General features: G+C 48.0%; 1 protein-coding gene and 1 long non-coding RNA gene across 5 annotated transcripts in view; one reads left to right on the top strand and one right to left on the bottom strand.

The window, feature by feature from the left end:
• Positions 1-18363, top strand: part of dnajc13 (DnaJ heat shock protein family (Hsp40) member C13) — a 143603-nt gene that overhangs the window by 112738 nt on the left and 12502 nt on the right. For all 4 annotated transcript variants that reach the window (XM_077225019.1, XM_077225018.1, XM_077225017.1 and 1 more), the window contains 10 exons: positions 194-307; positions 4021-4137; positions 4319-4496; positions 4581-4672; positions 4760-4859; positions 6881-6955; positions 7253-7365; positions 11582-11751; positions 14610-14652; positions 14734-14907. In XM_077225019.1, the coding sequence (XP_077081134.1) occupies positions 194-307; positions 4021-4137; positions 4319-4496; positions 4581-4672; positions 4760-4859; positions 6881-6955; positions 7253-7365; positions 11582-11751; positions 14610-14652; positions 14734-14907 (1176 nt within the window). The remainder of the gene's footprint in view (positions 1-193; positions 308-4020; positions 4138-4318; positions 4497-4580; positions 4673-4759; positions 4860-6880; positions 6956-7252; positions 7366-11581; positions 11752-14609; positions 14653-14733; positions 14908-18363) is intronic.
• On the bottom strand, positions 11761-14571 carry LOC143733336 (uncharacterized). The gene is made up of 3 exons (XR_013201324.1): positions 14385-14571; positions 14189-14204; positions 11761-11771 (listed from the first exon to the last, which is right to left on the bottom strand). It is a non-coding gene; the product is annotated as an uncharacterized LOC143733336 (long non-coding RNA).

The raw sequence follows: 18363 nt of genomic DNA, 5'->3' as shown, positions 1-18363 counted from the left end.
AATGAAATTAACACTGAAACCAAACACACAGTACAGTACGACTGAAGGGTGGCTTAAAGCGCAATGAAGCACAGTTAAAGCGCAGTGAAACATGGCTCATCATATTTTAGGTTTGGAAATAACTGTTTTATAAAATAAACATTCAAATGTGCCTGTTTGTTCATTTGTGGTTCGTGTGTTTTCTCACAATCAGGTTCTTAAGTTGTTGAATAGCAACTCGGAGAACCCGTATCTGATCTGGAACAACGGGACGCGATCCGAGCTGATGGAGTTCCTGGAGGAGCAGCAGGAGAGCAACATCAAGAGAGTGAGACACACACACACTCCAAACACTCCTCGTCTCACACTCCTCACACATTCCTCCTCTCAAACTCCTCCTCTCACACTCCTCCTCTCAAACTCCTCCTCTCACACTCCTCAAATTCCTCCTCTCACACTCCTCCTCTCACTCCTCCTCTCACACTCCTCCTCTCACACTCCTCCTCTCTCACTCCTCCTCTCACTCCTCCTCTCACACTCCTCCTCTCTCACTCCTCCTCTCTCACTCCTCCTCTCACACTCCTCCACTCACACTCCTCCTCTCACTCCTCCTCTCACACTCCTGTCACTCCTCCTCTCACACTCCTCCTCTCACACTTCTCTCTCACTCCTCCTCTCACACTCCTCCTCTCACACTTCTCCTCTCTCACTCCTCCTCTCACTCCTCCTCTCACTCCTCCTCTCACTCCTCCTCTCACTCCTCCTCTCACACTCCTCACACACACTCCTCACCTTCTCCTCTCACATTCCTCCTCTCACACTCCTCCTCTCACACACTCCTCACCTTCTCCTCTCACACACTCCTCACCTTCTCCTCTCACACTCCTCCTCTCACACTCCTCCTCTCACAAACTCCTTACCTTCTACTCTTACAGTCCTCTCACACTCCTCCTCTCACTCTCACACTCCTGTTCTCACACTCCTCCCACACTCCTCCTCTCACTCTCACACTCCTCCTGTCAAAATCCTCCTCTCACACTCCTCTCATTCCTCCTCACACTCCTCAAATTCCTCCTTTCACACTCACTCTCACACTCCTCCTCTCACACTCCTCCTCACACTCCTCAAATTCCTCCTCACACTCCTCAAATCCTCCTCAAATCCCTCCTCACACTCCTCCTCTCACACACTCCTCACCTTCTCCTCTCACACACTCCTCACCTTCTCCTCTCACACTCCTCTCACACTCCTCAAATTCCTCCTCACACTCCTCTTCTCACACTCCTCTTCTCACACTCCTCCTCTCACACTTCTCAAATTCCTCCTCTCACAATCCTCCTCTCAAACTACTCCTCTCACTCTCACACTCCTCTCACACTCCTCTCACACTCCTCTCACACTCCACTCACACTCCTCTCACACTCCTCTCACACTCCTCTCACACTCCTCTCACACTCCTCTCACACTCACTCACACTCCTCTCACACTCCTCTCACACTCCTCTCACACTCACTCTCACACTCACTCTCACACTCCTCTCACACTCACTCACACTCACTCACACTCCTCTCACACTCCTCTCACACTCCTCTCACACTCCTCTCACACTCACTCACACTCACTCACACTCCTCTCACACTCCTCTCACACTCACTCACACTCCTCTCACACTCCTCTCACACTCACTCACACTCACTCACACTCACTCACACTCACTCACACTCACTCACACTCACTCACACTCCTCTCACACTCACTCACACTCCTCTCACACTCACTCACACTCCTCTCACACTCCTCTCACACTCCTCTCACACTCCTCTCACACTCCTCTCACACTCCTCTCACACTCACTCACACTCCTCTCACACTCACTCACACTCCTCTCACACTCACTCACACTCACTCACACTCCTCTCACACTCACTCACACTCCTCTCACACTCCTCTCACACTCCTCTCACACTCCTCTCACACTCCTCTCACACTCACTCACACTCCTCTCACACTCCTCTCACACTCCTCTCACACTCACTCACACTCACTCACACTCCTCTCACACTCACTCACACTGCTCTCACACTCCTCTCACACTCCTCTCACACTCACTCACACTCCTCTCACACTCACTCACACTCCTCTCACACTCACTCTCACACTCACTCACACTCCTCTCACACTCACTCACACTCCTCTCACACTCACTCACACTACTCTCACACTCACTCACACTCCTCTCACACTCACTCACACTACTCTCACACTCACTCACACTCCTCTCACACTCACTCACACTCCTCTCACACTCCTCTCACACTCACTCACACTCCTCTCACACTCACTCACACTCCTCTCACACTCACTCACACTCCTCTCACACTCACTCACACTCCTCTCACACTCCTCTCACACTCACTCACACTCCTCTCACACTCCTCTCACACTCACTCACACTCCTCTCACACTCACTCTCACACTCACTCACACTCCTCTCACACTCACTCACTCTCCTCTCACACTCCTCTCACACTCACTCACACTCCTCTCAGACTCCTCTCACACTCCTCTCACACTCACTCACTCTCCTCTCACACTCACTCACACTCCTCTCACACTCCTCTCACACTCACTCACACTCCTCTCACACTCCTCTCACACTCCTCTCACACTCACTCACACTCCTCTCACACTCACTCTAACACTCACTCACACTCCTCTCACACTCCTCTCACACTCCTCTCACACTCCTCTCACACTCACTCACTCTCCTCTCACACTCCTCTCACACTCACTCACACTCCTCTCAGACTCCTCTCACACTCCTCTCACACTCACTCACACTCCTCTCACACTCACTCACACTCCTCTCACACTCCTCTCACACTCCTCTCACACTCACTCACACTCCTCTCACACTCCTCTCACACTCCTCTCACACTCCTCTCACACTCACTCACACTCCTCTCACTCTCACACTCACTCACACTCCTCTCACACTCACTCTCACACTCACTCACACTCCTCTCACACTCACTCACACTCCTCTCACACTCCCTCTCACACTCCTCTCACACTCCTCTCACACTCACTCTCACACTCCTCCTCTCACACACTCCACACACTCCTCAAATTCCTCCTCTCGCACTCACTCTCACACTTCCCGTCTCAAACTGCTCCTCTCACTCACACTCCTCTCACACTCACTCTCACATTCTTCTCACACTCCTCTCACACTCCTCTCACACTCCTCTCACACTCCTCTCACACTTCTCTCACACTCCTCCTCTCACACACTCCACACACTCCTCAAATTCCTCCTCTCGCACTCACTCTCACACTTCCCGTCTCAAACTCCTCCTCTCACTCACACTCCTCTCACACTCACTCTCACACTCTTCTCACACTCCTCTCACACTCCTCTCACACTCCTCTCACACTTCTCTCACACTCACTCTCACACTCCTCCTCTCACACACTCCACACACTCCTAAAATTCCTCCTCTCGCACTCACTCTCACACTTCCCGTCTCAAACTCCTCCTCTCACTCACACTCCTCCTCTCACACTCCTCCTCACACTCCTCATTTCATACTCCTCACACACTCCTCATCTCATACTCCTCCTCTCACACTCCTCCTCTCACACTCCTCACACACTCCTCATCTCATACTCCTCCTCTCACACTCCTCACACTCCTCATCTCATACTCCTCCTCTCACACTCCTCACACTCCTCTTCCTCTCACACTCCTTCTCTCACACTCCTCTCCCACTCCTCCTCTCACACTCCTCTCCCACTCCTTCTCTCACACTCCTCTCACCCTCCTTCTCTCACACTCCTCCTCTCACACTCCTCCTCTCACACTCCTCCTCTCAAACTCCTCACACACCCCTCTCACACTCCTGACACTCCTCCTCTCACTCCTCACACACTCCTCCTCACACACTCCTCTCACACTCCTCTCACACTCCTCATCTCACTCAGCGCTCCTGTTCTCCTCTCTATCTCTGTGTGTGTGTGTGTGTGTGTGTGTGTGTGTAGGGCGAGTGTGATAAGAGCTTCGGATCAGAGTTCTTGTTCAGTGAACACGGGAAGGAGCTGATCGTGGGAGAGATCTTCATCCGGGTATATAATGAGCAGCCTGCGTTTCCCCTGGAGGTGAGAGTGCGTTAGTGTTCCTGAGTCTCTTATGCTCACAAACACAGCATTTATTTTACATAGTCTTTTGTAACATTAAAAATATATTTACTGCGTCCTTGATGAATGGAAGTATTCATTTCCAAAGTCTGAATTTAAAGCCGTGTGTGTCTGTTGAGCGCTGTACTCTCCCTCCCGTCAGTATCCGAAGGCGCTGGCGTCGAGTCTGCTGGATTACGTGGGCTCTCAGGCGCAGTACCTGCACACACTCCTGGCCATGACCCAGGCCAGTAAAGTGGAGTCGCAGCATCACGCTCAGAGACTGCGCTGGGCCGAGATGGCTCTTGAGGCGCTCCGTAACGTCATCAGGAACAACACAGGTGCTTGAGCGAGGAGGATCTCTGTGACGGTTCCTGTAGGATCAGTGTGTTTAACCTGTGCTGTATGTGTGTGTGGCTCTGCAGGCTCGGAGACCGAGTGCATCGGACACTTCAAGCTGCTCTTCTCTCTGCTGAGAGTTCATGGCGCCGGGAAGGTCCAACAGCTCGCTCTGGAGGTGCGCATGTCCTGCAACACACACGTCTCTCACACCGCTGTGATTAGCAACTGTCTCTGTTCTCATCTACTTGTTCTTTAACTGTAGGTGGTGAACACTGTCACATCAAACCAGGACTGTGTCATTAACATCGCGGAATCACAGGTTCTTCCCAATCTGCTAGTGCTGCTGCACTCCTTACCCTCCAGTAAGACTTCTGAAACATTCATAGACTCGACTGAGACTCGACTGAGACTCGACAGAGACTCGACAGAGACTCGACAGAGACTCGACAGAGACTCAAGTACTCGACATGGGCACGACATGGGCACGACATGGGCACGACATAGACTCCACATAGACTCCACATAGACTCCACATAGACTCCACATAGACTCCACATAGACTCCACATAGACTCCACATAGACTCCACATAGGCACGACATGGACTCGACATAGACTTGAGTCCTCGACATACTCAACATAGACACATAGACTCGACATAGACTCCACATAGACTCCACATAGGCACATAGACTCGAATCCTCGACATGGGTATGACATAGGCACGGCATGGTGTCTCGACATAGACACCACAGCATAGGCACGACATAGACTCGAGTCCTCGACATAGACACGTCATAGACTGGACATAGACACATCGACAGAGACTCGACAGAGACTCGACAGAGACTCGACAGAGACTCGACAGAGACTCGACAGAGACTCGACAGAGACTCAGACTCGAGTACTCGACATAGACACGACATGGACACGACATGACTCCACATGGACTCCACATGGACTCCACATGGACTCCACATGGACTCCACATGGACACCACATAGACACCACATAGACTCCACATGGACTCCACATAGGCACGACATGGACTCCACATAGACTCCACATAGGCACCACATAGACTCCACATATGCACATAGACTCGGCATAGACTCAAGTCCTCGACATACTCAACATAGACACATAGACTCGACATAGGCTCCACATAGGCACATAGACTAGACATAGACTCGAATCCTCAACATAGGTATGACATAGGCACGACATAGGCACGGCATGGTGTCTCGACATAGACGCCACAGCATAGGCACGACATAGACTCGAGTCCTCGACATAGACACGTCATAGACTGGACATAGACACTTCGACATAGACTCGAGTCCTCGACATAGACACGTCATAGACTGGACATAGACACCTCGACATAGACTCGACATAGACTCAACATAGACACCTCGACATAGACACGTCGACATAGACTCGAGTCCTCGACATAGACTCTCGACATAGACTCTCGACATAGACTCTCGACATAGACTCGACATAGACCCGAAATAGACTCGACATAGACTCGCGACATAGACTCGCGACATAGACTCGCTACATAGACTCGCTACATAGACTCGCTACATAGACTCACGACATAGACTCGCGACATAGACTCGCGACATAGACTCGCGACATAGACTCGCGACATAGACTCGAGTGCTCGACATAGACTCGACATAGACTCGAGTGCTCGACATAGACTCGAGTGCTCGACATAGACTCGACATAGACTCGAGTGCTCGACATAGACTCGAGTGCTCGACATAGACTCGAGTGCTCGACATAGACTCGAGTGCTCGACATAGACTCGAGTGCTCGACATAGACTCGACATAGACTCGAGTGCTCGACATAGACTCGACATAGACTCGAGTGCTCGACATAGACTCGACATAGACTCGACATAGACTCGACATAGACCCGACATAGACTCGCGACATAGACTCGACATAGACTCGAGTGCTCGACATAGACTCGACATAGACTCGAGTGCTCGACATAGACTCGACATAGACCCGACATAGACTCGACATAGACTCGACATAGACTCGACATAGACTCGACATAGACTCGACATAGACTCGACATAGACTCGACATAGACTCGACATAGACTCGACATAGACTCGTCATAGACTCGTCATAGACTCGTCATAGACTGGACATACCTTAATAGTTCAATTGGAGTTTTTATAGCAGTTTTTATGTGACTATATCTATGATAATGTTTGACTATTTAATCATAGGATATATTTTTAAAACTATGCTAAATATTTTGTAATATTTATGAATATTTATTTAGAAAATAATTTAGAAAATTAAAGTTTATTTATTCATGAAAGCCCTGACTCGTGATTGGTGTTCCTTCTCTCTGCAGGTCGACAGCTGGTGCTGGAGACGCTTTACGCCCTTACCTCCAACACTAAGATCATCACAGAGGCCATGAACAAAGGTCAGCGTGACATCATTTCCTGTAGTAATACCCCAATAGCAGATTTCCTCTGAATCCATTAGGTCAGGGGTGCCCAATCCTGCTCCTGCACAGTTCATCTCCAACCCTAATCAAACACACCTGAAGCAACCAATTACGGTCTTCAGGATCACTTGAACATTAAAGGCAGGTGTGTTTGATTAGGGTTGGAGATGAACTGTGCAGGACAGTCGATCAGCAGGAGCAGGATTGGGCACCCCTGCCTTAGATGGTTTAGTCACTGCAGCTGTGTGTGACCTCTGACCTCTCTCCTCTCAGGTGCGCTGATCTACCTGTTAGATCTGTTCTGTAACTCCACCCACCCTCAGGTGCGCACACAGACCGCAGAGCTCTTCTCCAAGATGACCTCAGACAAGCTGGTGGGACCCAAGGTGAGAGTTTGTGTGTCTGTGTATGTGTGTGTGTGCGCGCGTGTGTGTCAGGGTTCGTACGGGTGCTTGAAATCCTTGAAAATGCTTGAATTTTGATGTTGTGTTTTCAAGGTTTGAAAAGTGCTTAAATTTTGGATAACATTTTTAGATTTTGGGCTATTTGTCTTTAATAACATGTCTTCTGTCAGACTTGTGCTGAAAAAAAGTCCAAAATACACATTTAGGTCTTTATTTTACTACACTTTGTCTGTTTGCGTGAGTAGATTTCGCATAAATTCAACAAAAGTTGGCGTTCTAAATCATCCCGCTGCTCCGCGATCGCTGTCTGCACCCTGTCATCACACACACCGTTAGAAACCTCTCTCCCTCCTTTGCAACGCTATCGGATCCAATATGGCCATTTCCTGCTTATCAGCAACCAATCGTGAAAGTAAAATGGACGATTTAACTCGAAATGCGCAATCTCATCGGCTGATGCCAATTTCTGACAACGTGATTTGTTCAGAACCGTCACGTGACGCGCTCTGACATTATATACATGCCTCACATAATACTATACTTTACACGCTATATATACAAAACAATTACATTACACAACAGATTTCAGTTTTTGTATAATATAATTACTATATAATACTAAACAAATCTGTAATTGTGGGATCCTAAAGTGGTTGTCCCATATTCACCTGTGTGATGGACTGTTGATGTGTGGTTTTGATGTTTTGAGTGTTGTTTTGGATGTTATGATCAGTGATGGATGAAGCAATTATGAGTTTTGGATGTTAAACAGTGTGATACATTGATTTTACATGGACCTAAAGCATATTTTGAATATTTGTAATTCATGGCTTTCAATAGAAATTAGTGGAATTTTGCCATAAAAATCTTTAAAGGCTGTTTTCTCAAAAATAGTTTTTTTTCTCACACTCCTAGTGACGATTTTCCACTTCTGTATCACCTACATACACCAAACTTTACAGTCCTATTCCTAACTATATTGTGAAGGTTTGTTCAGAGGGATTTGTTGATATATCATTCTTGGCCTGATTTATATGACATTTTATGCCTAAAAATAGGGCGGAAATCCATTTTTTAAGGCTATTGGCAGTATTTTCTGATTTACAGGGTAATAAAAGGAGATATTCATGATCCCTTCTGTAAATGTCTTTTCATTGAATATATCAACAAAATGCAAAAATAATTTTGAACCTTGTTTTTTTCATCTTCAAAAAAATTCACTTCAAAATATATGCAAATTAGTGCATATTTAATTAGATATAGCCTGATGAGCATATTTAAACATGCTTTCTGTAAATCATAAAATTACAGAAAACTTGAAATACATTTTTCTCCTATTCATGTGAGTAATCAACTGGTAAAGTTTCATGGTGATATCTGTACGTTAAAAATTTTAGCCTATTCACCTGTAGTGTCTCGCCTTAAATGGATAGATAAATCGTTTGCTGCGGCCGAGCGCGGTTGTGCCCAGCGCCCCCCGCAGTGTTGGTCTGGTTTCACACTCAACTTGATGATTCTATCGTATTCTCCTGGTGCGTTGGCGTGCATCTTACGTCATTGCAAACGTGCACAAGCATGATAGAAAACAGAACGCGGGTCAATATATTGTTTTTTTATTAATTTGGTGCTATTATGCGCAGCTGAGTGAACAACACAGGTTGACTGTGTGCCGCATTTGTCTTTCTGCTGATTGCAAACGCAGGAGACAGTGGATTTCCATTAATTTGTTGCCCTGAGTCCACACGCTATGTGTGTGCGAATACACTGCAGACTCACTCTCGCTCTTATCCAAGGTAAATTATCAACACTATCAGCCCTTACATGTGTTTAATTAACTAAATACATCCTAATCAGCTAAAAAGCATGCGCATGTCACTTTACTTCCTGAACAAGTGCGCACCCGAGTCCGTGATGCTTTCACATATTCAGGCGAACCGCGGCACTGTTCGAGTGCAACCGAACTCAGCGCACCTCCTCCAAGTAGTCTCGGCTTCGGTACCCCAGTGCGCACCCGGGTCCGCATGATGATTCACGTTAGTGATTTCGTTCAAAATCGTTCACATTAGCGATTTTTCATGCGAACCGTGCCCCGTTCCGGTCCAAACTAAACTGTCAGTGTGAAACACCCTAGACTTTCGAAGTGTACACGTTGGTGCGTATTTGTTTACGCTAGTAACTGCTAGCTAGTAATTCGCTGACTGTGACTGAGGGTGCTTTCACACTGGCAGTTTAGCTCGGTAACTAACTAACGTTAGCCCAGTGCATAGCAACAGTCGTTAATTGCTGTGTCATACAAGTAGCCGATTGTAAGGTTGAGGATGGCCTTACTGTGCGTTCACACCGCCGCCGGCGAGAGCGTCAAAGTGGCCGGAAGTCATTCATTGTCAATGAGAGCCGGTGGCGAGCTCCGGCGAGAGCGGCGCGGCGCGTCTTGGACGGTGAGAGCGGCGAGGAGAGTTGAAGTCAGGTCAACTTTATGGTAATAAGCGATGACGCGGTCCGGCGGCAACCAATCGGAATATAGAGGTGCTCCGTTTGAGAGGAGTCCAGAGAACGCAGTCCTGTAAACTTTGGTTCCGACCACATTAGTTCCCAAGCAAAATTGAGGAGGTTGATCATTTGAATTTGATAAGGCGCGCAACACTAGTATTTATAGGCAATATTTTCGCGCTAGAACGCTTGTTTTTCAGCGGGAATGCAAATTATAATAGCACTTCAGAATCAGAAAGAGCTTTATTGCCAAGTGTGCTTGCACACACAAGGAATTTGTTTTGGTGCTGAGGCTTCCAGTGGACTATACAAATACAACAAGAAACATGAAACATAATACTACAAATTATAAGAATAAAGAATAAAAATATATGAGAATAAAAGTATCAAATAATTGACCATGAACCATGAACTTAACCATGAACACAAAAGCCACACCTCACAAAGGCTTTTAATTTGTTTATTTCATTAGCAAACATGTCACTATAATTGTTAAGTTTTTTCCATCGATCAAATTTCTGCAAAAATAACGATCGACATGCTTGTTTGCTTTGTGGCCCCTTTAAATACAGTTGTAAAAAAGACCACGCGTTCGATCTACGTCAGAGCATCAGAGCATCCACGAATCTTTCCACGGCGTCGCTAGCAGGGCGGCCAGAGCGAATTTTGCCACTCTCGCCGGCGGCGGTGTGAACGTACAGTTATGCAATATATACACTGCTCTATTTATGTAGATAAATGTTTATGCCTTGACAATGAAATATTTTTTTTTTTTCAATTAATATAGGCTATTTATCAGGCAGGAGCCTGTGCACTGTCAGAGTCTTCTGGGTTAAAATAGAATTACAGTTGTTGCACTATCTCAGATTTTGTTCAAACCGTGTCTTTATCAAGATTGTGACCCAGAACCAAGGCCTGTAAAATATTTCTGTTCAAATCCTGTCTTCATATTTTCAGACCTTGAAATTTCTTCAGTTTTACAGCCTGATAATCACATTATCTGGGAAGCAATATTTGGACATTAATATAATGAAAAGTCTTATTCGCAGCCCAAACTGTGTAGGGTGAAAGACAAACACGTCAATATGACTGAACCATTACAAGTTTGTACGGCATGCCCTAGATTTGTAAAAAAAAGAGTGAAAAGACTGACAGTAGCATAAACTTAGAGCAAAATCTAGGAGGATGCAGCAACTGTTTTCCTGGATTTTGTCTGATTTGACACAGAATGACCCAGCATGACCAAGCTGCATATCATTTGGCTCAAATCCTCCCACTCAGTGCTACTAGACAGTGATACATTTTGAAAAATAAAAACCGGTGTTTTACTTAAATGTCTGATCATTCTGCTATTACGAAACACAATTTTGGCTGTTTATAGCATTATCTCATTTAATGTGATAAAAACAGTAAATAATAATTTTGACTATGTATTGGTATATAATTTACGGTGGTGTAAGGTGCTGGAAAAAGCTTTAAAATGGACCTTGAAAAGTGCTTGAATTTGACCTTGGAAAAGGTGTACGAACCCTGGTATTCGTGTGTGTTTGTGTGTGTGCGCGCGCGTTTGTGTGCGCGTGAGAGAGACTGGCTGTGTGGAGACTTTAGCGTAGGAGCCGCACTGCTTCCTTCTCCTGTCTTCCTGATCATAGATGTGTTTATCACCCATAACTCCCTGCCTGCACTGAGTGTTGAGTGTTTCCCACAGGTGCGTCTGACCCTGGTGCGCTTCTTGCCGGCCGTGTTCATGGACGCCATGCGGGACAATCCCGAGGCGGCTGTGCACATATTCGAGGGAACGCACGAGAACCCGGAGCTGATCTGGAACGACAGCTCGAGAGAGACGGTCTCCACCACCGTCAGAGAGATGATGCTGGAGTGAGTTATCCTACATCACACTATCCCACATCACACTATCCCACATCACACTATCCCACATCACACTATCCCACATCACACTATCCCACATCACACTATCCCACATCACACTATCCCACATCACACTATCCCACATCACACTATCCCACATCACACTATCCCACATCACACTATCCCACATCACACTATCCCACATCACACTATCCCTCATCACACTATCCCACATCACACTATCCCACATCACACTATCCCACATCACCTTATCCCACATCTCACTATCCCTACATCATCCTATCCCACATCACACTATCCCACATCACACTATCCCACATCACACTATCCCACATCACACTATCCCACATCACACTATCCCACATCACACTATCCCACATCACACTATCCCACATCACACTATCCCACATCACACTATCCCACATCACACTATCCCTCATCACACTATCCCACATCACACTATCCCACATCACACTATCCCACATCACCCTATCCCACATCACACTATCCCACATCACACTATCCCACATCACACTATCCCACATCACACTATCCCACATCACACTATCCCACATCACACTATCCCACATCACACTATCCCACATCACACTATCCCTCATCACACTATCCCACATCACACTATCCCACATCACACTATCCCACATCACACTATCCCACATCACACTATCCCAAATCACACTATCCCACATCACACTATCCCACATCACCCTATCCCACATCACACTATCCCACATCACACTATCCCACATCACACTATCCCTCATCACACTATCCCACATCACACTATCCCACATCACACTATCCCACATCACACTATCCCACATCACACTATCCCACATCACACTATCCCACATCACCCTATCCCACATCACACTATCCCACATCACACTATCCCACATCACACTATCCCACATCACACTATCCCACATCACCCTATCCCACATCACACTATCCCACATCACACTATCCCACATCACACTATCCCACATCACACTATCCCTCATCACACTATCCCACATCACACTATCCCACATCACACTATCCCTCATCACACTATCCCACATCACACTATCCCACATCACACTATCCCACATCACCCTATCCCACATCACACTATCCCACATCACACTATCCCACATCACACTATCCCACATCACACTATCCCACATCACCCTATCCCACATCACACTATCCCACATCACACTATCCCACATCACACTATCCCACATCACACTATCCCACATCACACTATCCCACATCACACTATCCCACATCACACTATCCCACATCACACTATCCCACATCACACTATCCCTCATCACACTATCCCACATCACACTATCCCACATCACACTATCCCACATCACACTATCCCACATCACACTATCCCACATCACACTATCCCACATCACACTATCCCACATCACACTATCCCACATCACACTATCCCACATCACACTATCCCACATCACACTATCCCACATCACACTATCCCACATCACACTATCCCACATCACCTTATCCCACATCTCACTATCCCTACATCATCCTATCCCACATCACACTATCCCACATCACCCTATCCCACATCACCCTATCCCACATCACACTATCCCACATCACCCTATCCCACATCACACTATCCCACATCACACTATCCCACATCACACTATCCCTCATCACACTATCCCACATCACACTATCCCACATCAAACTATCCCACATCACACTATCCCACATCACACTATCCCACATCACACTATCCCACATCACACTATCCCACATCACACTATCCCACATCACCCTATCCCACATCACACTATCCCACATCACACTATCCCACATCACACTATCCCACATCACACTATCCCTCATCACACTATCCCACATCACACTATCCCACATCACACTATCCCACATCACACTATCCCACATCACACTATCCCACATCACACTATCCCACATCACCTTATCCCACATCTCACTATCCCTACATCATCCTATCCCACATCACACTATCCCACATCACCCTATCCCACATCACACTATCCCACATCACCCTATCCCTCATCACACTATCCCACATCACACTATCCCACATCACCCTATCCCACATCACACTATCCCACATCACACTATCCCACATCACACTATCCCTCATCACACTATCCCACATCACACTATCCCACATCACACTATCCCACATCACACTATCCCACATCACACTATCCCACATCACACTATCCCACATCACCCTATCCCACATCACCCTATCCCACATCACACTATCCCACATCACACTATCCCACATCACACTATCCCACATCACACTATCCCTCATCACACTATCCCACATCACACTATCCCACATCACACTATCCCACATCACACTATCCCACATCACACTATCCCACATCACACTATCCCTACATCACACTATCCCACATCACACTATCCCACATCACACTATCCCACATCACACTATCCCACATCACCCTATCCCACATCACACTATCCCACATCACACATTCCCACATCACACTATCCCAGATCACACTATCCCACACCACACTATCCCACATCACACTATCCCACATCACACAATCCTACATCACCCTATCCCACATCACACTATCCCTACATCACACTATCCCTACATCACACTAGCCCTACATCACACTATCCCTACATCACACTATCCCTACATCACACTATCCCACATCACACTATCCCACATCACACTATCCCACATCACACTATCCCTACATCACACTATCCTCATTCCCAGATCACTCCTGCTCATTTACTCTTCTTCCTTTCCTCAGGCATTTTAAGCAGCAGAAAGACAATCCTGATGTCAACTGGAAGGTGAGGAGTTTTTTGTCGGAATTTAGTTTTACAGTCTTGAATTATCATTATTTTTGATAATTTAATTTGTGTGTGTCTCAGCTGCCGGAGGAGTTCTCCGTGGCGTACGGAGCGGGACAGGGAGAGCTGGAGGTCGGAGGAGTGTTTCTGCGCATCTTCATAGCTCAGCCCGGATGGGTTCTGCGGAAGCCCAGAGAGTTCCTGGTGTCTTTGATGGACACTCTGACGGCCCTACTGGAGAAGAACAACCCCAGTGTGAGTTTGAGTTCTTCTGACGGGTGTGTGTATGGCTGTGTTCTCATGACGGGTGTGTGTACGGCTGTGTTCTCATGACGGGTGTATGTACGGGAGTGTTCTCCTGACGGGTGTGTGTACGGGAGTGTTCTCCTGACGGGTGTTTTTACGGGAGTGTTCTCCTGACGGGTGTGTGTACGGGAGTGTTCTGACGGGTGTGTGTACGGGAGTGTTTTCCTGACGGGTGTGTGTATGGCTGTGTTCTCCTGACGGGTGTGTTCTCCTGACGGGTGTGTTCTCCTGATGGGTGTGTCTACGGGAGTGTTCTCCTGACGGGTGTGTGTACGGGAGTGTTCTCCTGACGGGTGTGTGTACGGGAGTGTTCTCCTGATGGGTGTGTGTACGGGAGTGTTTTCCTGACGGGTGTGTGTATGGCTGTGTTCTCCTGACGGGTGTGTGTACGGCTGTGTTCTCCTGACTGGTGTGTGTACGGGAGTGTTCTCCTGACGGGTGTGTGTACGGGAGTGTTCTCCTGACGGGTGTGTGTACGGGAGTGTTCTCCTGACGGGTGTGTTTACGGGAGTGTTCTCCAGACGGGTGTGTGTACGGGAGTGTTTTCCTGACGGGTGTGTGTATGGCTGTGTTCTCCTGACGGGTGTGTGTACGGCTGTGTTCTCCTGACTGGTGTGTGTACGGGAGTGTTCTCCTGACGGGTGTGTGTACGGTAGTGTTCTCCTGACGGGTGTGTGTATGGCTGTGTTCTCCTTACCGGTGTGTGTACGGCTGTTTTCTCCTGACGGGTGGTCTACAGGAGTGTTCTCCTGACTGGTGTGTGTACGGGAGTGTTCTCCTGACGGGTGTGTGTACGGGAGTGTTCTCCTGACGGGTGTGTGTACGGGAGTGTTCTCCGGACGGGTGTGTGTACGGGAGTGTTTTCCTGACGGGTGTGTGTATGGCTGTGTTCTCCTGACGGGTGTGTGTACGGCTGTGTTCTCCTGACTGGTGTGTGTACGGGAGTGTTCTCCTGACGGGTGTGTGTACGGGAGTGTTCTCCTGACGGGTGTGTGTACGGGAGTGTTCTCCTGACGGGTGTGTTTACGGGAGTGTTCTCCAGACGGGTGTGTGTACGGGAGTGTTTTCCTGACGGGTGTGTGTACGGGAGTGTTCTCCTGACGGGTGTGTGTACGGCTGTGTTCTCCTGACGGGTGTGTTTACGGGAGTGTTCTCCTGACGGGTGTGTGTACGGGAGTGTTCTCCTGACGGGTGTGTGTACGGCTGTGTTCTCCTGACTGGTGTGTGTACGGGAGTGTTCTCCTGACGGGTGTGTGTACGGTAGTGTTCTCCTGACGGGTGTGTGTATGGCTGTGTTCTCCTTACCGGTGTGTGTACGGCTGTTTTCTCCTGACGGGTGTGTGTACGGGAGTGTTCTCCTGACGGGTGTGTGTACGGGAGTGTTTTTCTGACGGGTGTGTGTATGGCTGTGTTCTCCTGACTGGTGTGTGTACGGCTGTGTTCTCCTGACGGGTGTGTGTACGGCTGTGTTCTCCTGACGGGTGTGTGTACGGGAGTGTTCTCCTGACGGGTGTGTGTACGGCTGTGTTCTCCTGACGGGTGTGTTTACGGGAGTGTTCTCCTGACGGGTGTGTGTACGGGAGTGTTCTCCTGACGGGTGTGTGCACGGCTGTGTTCTCCTGATGGGTGTGTCTACGAGAGTGTTCTCCTGATGGGTGTGTCTACGAGAGTGTTCTCCTGACGGGTGTGTGTACTGGAGTTTTCCCTGACGGGTGTGTGTACGGGAGTGTTCTCCTGACGGGTGTGTGTACGGGAGTATTCTCCTCACGGGTGTGTGTACGGGAGTGTTCTCCTGACGGGTGTGTGTACGGGAGTGTTCTCCTGACGGGTGTGTGTACGGGAGTGTTCTCCTGACGGGTGTGTGTATGGCTGTGTTCTCCTGATGGGTGTGTCTACGAGAGTGTTCTCCTGATGGGTGTGTCTACGAGAGTGTTCTCCTGACGGGTGTGTGTACGGGAGTTTTCCCTGACGGGTGTGTGTACGGGAGTGTTCTCCTGATGGGTGTGTGTACGGGAGTATTCTCCTCACGGGTGTGTGTACGGGAGTGTTCTCCTGACGGGTGTGTGTACGGCTGTGTTCTCCTGACGGGTGTGTGTACGGGAGTGTTCTCCTGACGGGTGTGTGTACGGGAGTGTTCTCCTGACGGGTGTGTGTACGGCTGTGTTCTCCTGACGGGTGTGTGTACGGGAGTTTTCCCTGACGGGTGTGTGTACGGCTGTGTTCTCCTGACGGGTGTGTGTATGGCTGTGTTCTCCTGACGGGTGTGTGTACGGGAGTGTTCTCCTGACGGGTGTGTGTACGGGAGTTTTCCCTGACGGGTGTGTGTACGGCTGTGTTCTCCTGACGGGTGTGTGTATGGCTGTGTTCTCCTGATGGGTGTGTCTACGGGAGTGTTCTCCTGACGGGTGTGTGTACGGGAGTGTTCTCCTGACGGGTGTGTGTACGGGAGTGTTCTCCTGACGGGTGTGTGTATGGCTGTGTTCTCCTGACGGGTGTGTGTATGGCTGTGTTCTCCTGACGGGTGTGTGTACGGCTGTGTTCTCCTGACGGGTGTGTCTACGGGAGTGTTCTCCTGACGGGTGTGTGTACGGCTGTGTTCTCCTGACGGGTGTGTGTACGGTTGTGTTCTCCTGACGGGTGTGTGTACGGCTGTGTTCTCCTGACGGGTGTGTGTACGGCTGTGTTCTCCTGACGGGTGTGTGTACGGCTGTGTTCTCCTGACGGGTATGTCTACGGGAGTGTTCTCCTGATGGGTGTGTGTACGGGAGTGTTCTCCTGACGGGTGTGTACGGGAGTGTTCTCCTGACGGGTGTGTGTACTAGGGCTGTAGCGATACACTAATCTCACGATACAATACGATACACGATATTCAGCTCACGATACGATATATATCACGATATTCAGCTAACGATACGATTCGATACAATTCGATACACTTACATCATTTTCTGAAATATTTAAAGGGGACAGAGTGATTTTGGTGACATCTTGTGAGTGTTCCATTTACTTGGATTGAATTATTTGAACTGAAAACTAAAAACTTGATTTACACAATATATGTCTCTGACTGGACAAGTTTAAGTTATTCATTCAAGAGCTGTGAGTGATTTTCTCTGCCTTTTGTTGTTTGATTCACATTAATGGCTCAATCGTCAGCAGGTTTATTAGACGCTGCCCCTTTAAGACCGAGTGCAGATCTAATAGGTGACTGATGCACCATCATTTTCTCCTAACTATTTAAGTCCATTTAAGACATAAACTGTTTAAGTGAATAAACTGTGTTTCAGTGAATCTCAGAGCTGGTCATTTTTATATTATTATGTATTTGATAGTTTAGATGCGCACATGAAGCCCAAAGTTAAGTAGCCTATACTTTTCTTGTCTCGTTGCAGTCCATTTCGGAGT

This window comes from Siphateles boraxobius, unplaced genomic scaffold (genome assembly GCF_051911475.1).
Source record: "Siphateles boraxobius isolate OS27281-9 unplaced genomic scaffold, OSU_SipBor_1 97, whole genome shotgun sequence".
Lineage (NCBI taxonomy): Eukaryota > Metazoa > Chordata > Actinopteri > Cypriniformes > Leuciscidae > Siphateles > Siphateles boraxobius.
Note: the sequence above shows the minus strand (reverse complement) of the source record. Positions and strands in the feature narration are given on the sequence as shown.